Raw genomic sequence first — 9,102 nt, 5'->3', positions numbered from 1 at the left:
GTCAATTCACTGTTTCAATTTTATATGACTAATGAATTGTGTTATTACTCAAATCTCAACACAGTTTTCTATTCCTTTTTCAGTGGATGTACATCACTATGTATGCATAAACTACAGACCAAAGGGGATCATCAGAAGACTTCAATTAGAATCGTGAGATTAGAAGAAGTGCTACGGTAGTGCTTTGCTGGACAAATTATACATTTCCCGGGTATTTCATTGCACTTCAACTTGATAAAGAGTTTGTTGATTAATCCCACGGCCCCTTCTTTGCACTAACACTTGACTGTGACACTTGACTGTGACACTTGACTGTGACGTGTGTTGTTTTACCGAGCCGTCTTAACATGGATGCCCCAACTATAAAGTTGATCTGGATGAGAGCGTCTGCTAAATGATTCAACTGTAAATGATATAAAGATGCTGCAGTTTAAAGACAGTGATCAAGATGAGTTGTGAGTAAATGACACTACTCTGTAAATGGACTGGATCATAGGCTATAAAACATTACAGGTTACATCCTGGTACTTTACGTTGACTTTTCTATATACCGTATCCATGTGGGGATTTATTCATGTTTTTGTTTACTTTCTTGGTTTAAGTGCAGAACAAATCAGGTGCTGTCATTTGTTCACATAAGAGAATACAGTATGATACAGCTCACGTAGTAGAGAGAACTTCTCTCCATCAAGAATCAGATTGARCCTAGTGTTTTTCTATGAGGGTCAGAAGTTGACATCAGTCTTCCATCCAGCATACATAGCACATGTTCTATTCCAGTGGTGGAAAAAAGTACCTAATTGTCATACTTGATTAAAAATATAGATACGTGAAGGGAAAGTTACTGAAGTAAAAGTGAAAGTCAGTCAGTAAACTACTACTTGAGTAAAAGTATTTGATTTTAAATATACTTAATTATCAAAAGTAAATGTAATTGCTAAAATATACTTAAGTATCGAAAGTCAAAGTTTAAATCATTTAAAATTCCTTATATTAAGCAAAGCAGATGGCACCATTTTTTTTTTCAGATAGCCAGGGTCACACTCCAACACTCAGACATTACCTACAAAAGATGCATGTGTGTTTAGTGAGTCTGCCAGAACAGAGGCAGTGGTGATGACCACGTAATCTCTTGATAAGTGTGTGAATTTGGCTATTTTCCTGTCCTGCTAAGCATTCAAAATGTATCTAGTATCTTGGTTGTCAGGGAAAATATATGGAGTAAAAAGTACAATATTTCCATTAGGAATGTATTAAAGTAAAAGCAAAAGTTGTCAAAAATATAAATAGTAAAGTACAGATACCCAAAAAGTAGTAGTTTAAAGTATTTTTACCTAAAGTACTTTACACCACTGGGGCTATTCCTTCATTCTTCTATTCATCTTCTTTTTCTTCAATAGTACCTCTGTTCACTTTTCAGAACTATTCAAAATATACTACACTGTCACCATGTGGCTTACCTGAAGTACTGCGAGCAGAACATACTGCGTAACAGTGACGTGTGCTATACAGAAATGTATTGTATTATGTTTCAACACTTTACTATCCAGTAATGTGAGCTGAGCACCGATGGTATATTTGCATTTTATTAATTTGAAGAAAAATATGAACAAAGGGCTCTATTTAATCCGTATCACGGAAGTTCAGCATTACAGCGTGATTCAAATGTAAAGTCAATGTTCCCACGTTAGCAGAGACTGCATTCGCGGTAAACACGGCATATTTTAGCTCAATCGGAATCTACCTTTATATTTCTATTGGGCAGCGATACTGATTGAATAGAGCCCTAACTTTACATAGGTCATATTTGTGGGTTAAGTACAAGGACAGGTATACATACTTCATGAATTTTACATTCCTTGACAACAGATCATTTAAATATGTAAACATATAAATGTGCAATCTTATGGAATGTTCCAATAAGAACTTATATATAGACATATACTTGTGATAATTACATACAAGAGTGATRMWAAACAAGAATGACAAAAACAATAAATGATTAAAACGTGATTGGCTAAATAAAATATTTGTAAACTTGGTTATAAGTATAAGTACAAGACGATTCAACAATTCTAAAAGAAAAACAGGTCGTTGCTGTTCATTTGAGAAGATGCTTGGTCCACACTATGGTCTCATCATCTCGTCTCACATCATCTGCAGGATGACAGTGACCAGTGCCAGACAGAGAGAGAGGGCTCCCAGGTCTTTCCCAGGATGTGCTCCTCCATCACCTACACCATCTGAGAGGTCAAATCATTTTCAGACACTTTAACATACAGTTCCCAGCAATGGAATTATCCTATGTAATTTATCCTATATAATTATCATTTGTAATTATCCTATGTAATTTATGCTATGTAATTATGGTTTGTAATTACGCTATGTAAATACCGTGTAACACGTTAATACATGATTCAGTTAATGTTAATGTCTACTTTCACTCTCACCTTTTTATATGTTCCAACAGAAAAGTATTAGCAGTGACAAGAACGTATAGTGGACTTGTTAGAAGATAATTCTATCAGTAGTCTTTAAAGGGGCAATCCTTAGTTGAAACAATAWCAACAAGACACCCCGCCTCTGTTCTGGGATGGGCCATGAAGAAATGTAACCACTCTCAAATTCATAGACAGAGCTATGGACGCAAGGACTGACCATCCATGATATMAAACWTATTGTTTTAACCATGTTATGAGGCTATACAGTGTTTTGTTTACATTTACAATATTTACAAATATTGGAGCAAAACAAGCTTATATTTTAGGTTCTCATGGAGTGTGACAGGTGAACTGAGCTCATGTGGCATTTATAATTGATATTCTTCAAGACTCAATGGATATTTATCATTAATTTAGGAGTATAAAAATAGATATAGCAACTGCAGATTGCCCCTTAAGGGTTCATCAGGAATAATGGCTATATGTAATGTAAAGAGTTGTTGTGTGGGAGGTCCATGTTTCCTTACTCTGAATTGTGGTGACTGGTAGTGGCTTGGCTGTGACAGCGTTGTGTGCTGGCGTGGTGGTGGTGTTGGTGGTGTTGACGGGGACCACCGCTGTTGGCACCACCACAGTGGAAGCTTCTTTACCTCCAGTCAGACCCAGCCGCAACATGTCCAGATCAGATTGAGGCTGCGCGATTAACCACGCATGAACAACCGTGTCATTCTCAAATGTCTTCAGATCATCCACGTTAGCACCCAGAAGTCCTTTCACCTCGCTCACGGTCAGACTCTGAGTTAAATAAATAAAGAACAGATGAAACAGGTTTCCTGTATGTACATTGTAGCAGCAGGTAGAGCAGGTCCAGAGCTATCTCATACTTACAGGAAGTACAGTGCTCTCAAGACCTTTGAATGTGGTTATGTCCATGTTCACATTCTGAGCTGCAAGGCTCCTTATGTCTTCAATGGGAGCACCACCTGGCAAAAAAAGGGGATTGCACACTTTCAGCAAGTACTGAATAGAGTACCTCAGATTGTCATACTCCATTAGCTTTACCCATTTCGTTTTCCGGTGCAATGGAACCATTGGAATAGTCCCAACAGAACAAACCCTGCCCACACGTCCCCCCCAGGCAAGCTAAATCAAGCACACCAAAAGTAAGTGAAAAAAAGCAAAGATTCATATCTGGTGTGTGTGTGTGTGTGTGTGTGTGTGTGTGTGTGTGTGTGTGTGTGTGTGTGTTTACCTAGGTAGGGGCTGATGAGTTGGTAATATGTTGGATTAGAGATACGCTGTGAGCTAAAAGAACTCTTGCTGATGTTGTATACAGCCCTCTTCTGTTCAGTGGAGCAAGAGGTCACATCCAGGGAATTGGCATTTCTTAGAAGATAAATGAGAAATGCAAAAAACTGTTATTGTTAACCAGGACTACAGTTTAGCTGACATATTGTCTCATTGTTATTCAGGACTACAGTTTAGCTGACATATTGTCTCATTGTTACCCAGGACTACAGTTTAGCTGAGATATTGTCTCATTGTTACCCAGGACTACAGTTTAGGCTGAGATATTGTCTCATGTTACCCAGGACTACGTTTAGCTGACATATTGTCTCAATTGTTACCCAGGACTACAGTTTAGCTGAGATATTGTCTCATTGTTACCCAGGACTACAGTTTAGCTGAGATATTGTCTCATTGTTACCCAGGACTACAGTTTAGCTGAGATATTGTCTATTGTTACCCAGGACTACCGTTTAGCTGACATATTGTCTCATTGTTACCCAGGACTACCGTTTAGCTGAAACATATTGTCTCATTGTACCCAGGACAACAGTTTAGCTGAGATATTGTCTCATTGTTACCCAGGACTACAGTTTAGCTGAGATATTTCCTCATTGTTAACCCAGGACTACAGTTTAGCTGAGATATTGTCTCATTGTTACCCAGGACTACAGTTTAGTTGACATATTTGTCTCATTGTTACCCAGGACTACAGTTTTAGCTGAGATATTGTCTCATTGTTACCCAGGACTAACAGTTTACTGAGATATTGTCTCATTGTTACCCCAGGACTACAGTTTAGCTGAGATATTGTCTCATTGTTACCCAGGACTACAGTTTAGCTGAGATATTGTCTCATTGTTATTCAGGACTACAGTTTAGCTGACATATTGTCTCATTGTTATCTATGAGTTGGTAAACAGAACTGTGAAATAATTCATTAGCAGTTTTTTGCTGAGCAGGTCAGATATACTCACTTCAGACTGCTTGGCGTGATGGTCTTCAGTACGCTCACGTCCAAAGAACACAGATTAGCACCAATGGCATTTAACTCAGAGCTCCCCAAGGAGTTACCTGACGTGTTCAAGTATGTTGTGATGATTGCCTTACTCTGAATGCATCAACAGAAAGAGACCTGTATTAGAGAAAAGCTACATACAAAAAAAAGTACAAAGTACAAACGTCTCTTTCCTTAATATACCTTCGCTGTTTCCCATGGACCATCACCAAAGGCCATCAGTGCTGACAGTGTGTCGATTTTGGTGATGCTCCACTTTGTGATGTCATCAAGAGTGGCCACACGCGACACAGAGCCCAGCACCTTAAGCTGCTCGTCAACAATTCCAGATGGATAAGCCTGTGGAACACAATTTATTATGATTATGGTCCTCCACTCATTTGATCTAACGATTCAATAAACCGGACTGGTCTTCGGAGAGTAATGACATTCTCGTACCTATCCCTTCTCATATCTATGCACGGCCACTACCCTGTTATGAATACAATCATTTTCCATTCCATTCTGGGAGTCAAAGAAACAAAAGTCAGACGGCCATTTTGATGTCATCATTACCTGGTTTAGTTTGACTAAAACGATCTTCTGGAAGTTGTTATCGTCGACTTGTTTAGTGACAGCGGCCAGATTGTCTTTCAGAACGCTGGTGTCCAGACAGAGGTCAAACTGGGTCATGTCATAGCCAAAGGGGAACGAGGTGTCTGCGATGACTGACTGGGTGATGTTGCCAGTGATGCATCCTTTTGAAAAGCAACCAATGGTGAGAAAGAGAAGTTACACATACGTACACCCACATACACACCAGACCAGTATGCAAATATGATACCCATGAAAATCTCATAGGCAAATGTATCATTCTCTAAGCTGTTTCTCCAGATGATTTCGCGCATAGTGGGTTTACCTGCTCCTCTCTTGGATCTGCTGATTGAGTTGATCTGCTTGAACAATGTCTTCAGCTTCCTCTTCTCTGTTTCCTGCTTCCTCAGCTGGGGCATAAAGGACTTGAGGAACTTCCCTTTCACCTCCTGTGAATACCAAACCAAACATTTTTTAAAGATCAATAATTTGCACCCTTTTAAGAAAGATATTTTAAAGGCGTAAACACAAAAAAAATTGTAAAGCATAAACGTACTGTTGTGAACAGGCTCCAGAAGTTTTGGGTCAGATACAGTGGCAGGGTTTCAAGGTCTTCCAACGTTTGTTGATTCCATGTAGTCGTTTTTCTGAAAACCAAAGTTCATATTGTAAATTGCATTGTTATTGCATGTACAACTTTTGTGATTAAAATCAAAACAAACTTTGTTCACAAAAGTTCTCATTCACATACCCATACTGTGTTGTCCCTGAAAGTAGAAGCGTCTCCATGGCAATGACTTGAGCGTCGGTGAAGTCCTTGCAGTTCTTCAGTTTCTCCAGAATGAAGGGGTCAGAGTTTTGGATGTAGGAGCCGTCCATAGTGCACACCATGTTTCCCAGCACCTCCACATGGTTTTTGCTAAGACTCACTTCGCTAATTCCCTAGAAATTACACGACAAAGTGATGTGTTAATGAAATTAATTAGAGGTGATTCATTTGAATCATATGTTTCTATAAAACGTTGTTGACCTCCCAACTTTTCCAACATTCTGTAATTGTAAAAGGCTATAGCTTTGGCTAGGGAAACCACAACCTTTCCAACATTCTGTAATTGTAAATGGCTATAGCTTTGGCTAGGGAAACCATAACTTTTCCAACATTCTGTAATTGTAAATGGCTATAGCGTTGGCTAGGGAAACCACAACTTTTCCAACATTCTGTAATTGGAAATGGCTATAGCTTTGGCTAGGGAAACCACAACTTTTCCAACATTCCGTAGCAAAAAAGTGAACTGAAGGAGTGATAGTTCTGGTCTTGATATGATAGTGTTGTTGTTGGTTTAAGAGAACCAGACTTTTCTGACTCATGCTACTATGGTAACGTAGAAACACTAAGATGCTAATGAGGAAACATGTTTACCGATTACTGCATTCCAACATTCCATCATTGTTTTATTAAAGCTGTGGACTGTTATCTAACTTAGCTGAGGGGTCTGGGTATGTACTGTTAGGAGTCACTTCCTGCGCCACTGCACTTCTTAAAAAGGTCACAGGAGATACACTACAAAAGTATGTGGACACCTGCTCGTCAAACATCTCATTCCAAAATCATGGGCATTAATATGGAGTTGGTCCSCCCTGTGCTGCTATAACAGCCTCCACTCTTCTGGGAAGGCTTTCCACTAGATGTTGGAACATTGCTGCGGGCACAAGAGCATTAGTGAGGTCGGGCTCTGATGTTGGGCGATTGGGCCTGGCTCGCAGTCGGTGTGGTTGAGGTCAGGGCTCTTTGAGGGCCAGTCAAGTTCTTCCACACCGATCTCGACAAACCATTTCTGTATGGACCTCGCTTTGTGCACAGGGGCATTGTCATGCTGAAACAGGAAAGGGCTTTCCCCAAACTGTTGCCACAAAGTTGGAAGCACAGAATAATCTAGAATGTCATTGTATGTTGTGACGTTAAGATTTCCCTTCACTGGAACTAAGAGGCCATGAAAAACAGCCCCAGACCATTATACCTCCACCAAAATTTACAGTTGGCACTATGCATTGGGGCAGGTAGCGTTCTCCTGGCATACACCAAACTCAGATTTGTCCGTCGCACTGCCAGATGGTGAAGTGTGATTCATCACTTCAGAGAACATGTTTCCACTGCTCCAGTCCAATGACGGCAAGCTTTACACCACTGCAGCCAATGCTTGGCATTGTGCATGGTGATCTTAGGCTTGTGTGTGGCTGCTTGGCCATGGAAACCCATTTCATGAAGCTCCTGACGAACAGTTCTTGTGCTGACGTTGGTTCCAGAGGCAGTTTGGAACTCGGTAGTGAGTGTTGCAACTAAGGACAGCACTCTGCGGTCCTGTTCTGTGAGCTTGTATGGACTACCACTTTGCAGCTGAGCCGTTGTCGCTCCTAGATGTTTCCACTTCATAATAACAGTTGACCAGGGCAGCTCTAGCAGGGCAGAAATTTTACAAACTGACTTGTTGAAAAGGTGGCATCCTATTACAGTGCCTCGTTGAAAGGCACTGAGCTCTTCAGTACGGGCCATTCTACTGACAATGTTTGTCTATGCAGATTGCATGGCTGTGTGCTCGATTGTATACTCCAGTTAGCAACGGTTGTGGCTGAAAAAGCTGAATCCGCTAATTTGAAGGGGTGTCCACATACTTTTGTATATATAGTGTATCTATAGATGGAGGACACAACTCTGCAGCCACTCACCAAGCAGCTTTTTGCATTGTCCAGTAGCATGTCATCCTTGTTCAGCACGCTGGAGAGGACAGAGAAGTCTGCAGAACCTGCCGCGTTGAAGTAGGACCTGCAATTGCTTTTTTCAACCTTTGCATAGCTGGAATGAAATGAACAATTATTACAGATTAATACAAATTAGCTAAGGAAATATTCCCTAAACCCATTGACACACACATCACTCATATGAAACATCAACAGGATTATAAAATCCGATTATATTTCCTGGTCGTTTTTTTCTGAACTAAAATGCTTTCTGAACTACCAGGAAATACTTTCTTTATAGTGTCTGGATTATTGTATAGTATTGTCTGGATTATTGTATAGTATTGACTGTTAAAATCCTTAACAAGATTAGATCATGAACAGGATTAGATCATGAACAGGATTAGATCATGAACAGGATTAGATCATGAACAGGATTAGATCATGAACAGGATTAAATCATGGACAGGAAATTTAGATCATGAACAGGATTACGAACATGACAGGATTAGATCATGACAGCACAGGATTAAATCCATGAACAGGATTATAAATCAATGAACAGGATTAGATCATGAACAGGATTAGATCATGAACAGGTTTAAATCATGAAACAGGATTAGATCATGAACAGGATTAGATCATGAACAGGATTAGATCATGAACAGGATTAAATCATGAACAGGATTAGATCAGAACAGGATTAAAGATCATGAACAGGATTAATCATGAACAGGATTAATCATGAACAGGTCATATGAGACAGGATTAGATCATGAATATGATTAAATCATGAACAGGATTAGATCATGAACAGGAATAAATCATGAACAGGAATTAAATCATGAACAGGATTAGATCATGAACAGGATTTAGATATTAAAGATGCACTACTCAGAAATTGCTCCGCCATTTCCTGGTTGCTAAATTAGATAGTTTTCCTAATTTCAGTTTATGTGACAACACAAGCATGTATTGTCCAGTGTGTATCACTTGATAGAGCACGGCACTTGCAAAGCCAGTGTGTGGGTTCATACTGGTTCGCAG

General features: G+C 39.7%; 1 protein-coding gene across 1 annotated transcript; it reads right to left on the bottom strand.

The window, feature by feature from the left end:
• Positions 1–1,570: 1,570 nt before the first annotated feature.
• On the bottom strand, positions 1,571–8,171 carry LOC111954200 (mesothelin-like protein). The gene is made up of 11 exons (XM_023973771.2): positions 8,044–8,171; positions 6,071–6,261; positions 5,876–5,966; positions 5,645–5,768; positions 5,302–5,483; positions 4,930–5,085; positions 4,706–4,839; positions 3,694–3,827; positions 3,330–3,424; positions 2,969–3,236; positions 1,571–2,243 (listed from the first exon to the last, which is right to left on the bottom strand). Exons 1-11 carry the CDS (start codon positions 8,071–8,073, stop codon positions 2,149–2,151), a joined length of 1,500 nt encoding a protein of 499 aa, XP_023829539.1. The 5' UTR covers positions 8,074–8,171; the 3' UTR covers positions 1,571–2,148.
• Between the last annotated feature and the right edge of the window lie 931 nt (positions 8,172–9,102).

The sequence above is a fragment of the Salvelinus sp. IW2-2015 genome, linkage group LG1 (genome assembly GCF_002910315.2).
Source record: "Salvelinus sp. IW2-2015 linkage group LG1, ASM291031v2, whole genome shotgun sequence".
In the NCBI taxonomy this organism is placed as follows: Eukaryota; Metazoa; Chordata; class Actinopteri; order Salmoniformes; family Salmonidae; genus Salvelinus; species Salvelinus sp. IW2-2015.
This window is presented reverse-complemented; position numbering and strand designations above follow the sequence as displayed.

Bases quoted from the DNA above. Each gene is read 5' to 3' on its own strand.
- LOC111954200 (XM_023973771.2), bottom strand. From the start codon at position 8,073: ATGCTACTGGACAATGCAAAAAGCTGCTTG. The intron at 5,769-5,875 runs GTACGTTTATGC...TGGTATTCACAG, and splicing joins TCTGGAGCCTGTTCACAACA to GAGGTGAAAGGGAAGTTCCT. The intron at 3,425-3,693 runs GTAAACACACAC...TTTTTTTGCCAG, and splicing joins ACTCATCAGCCCCTACCTAG to GTGGTGCTCCCATTGAAGAC.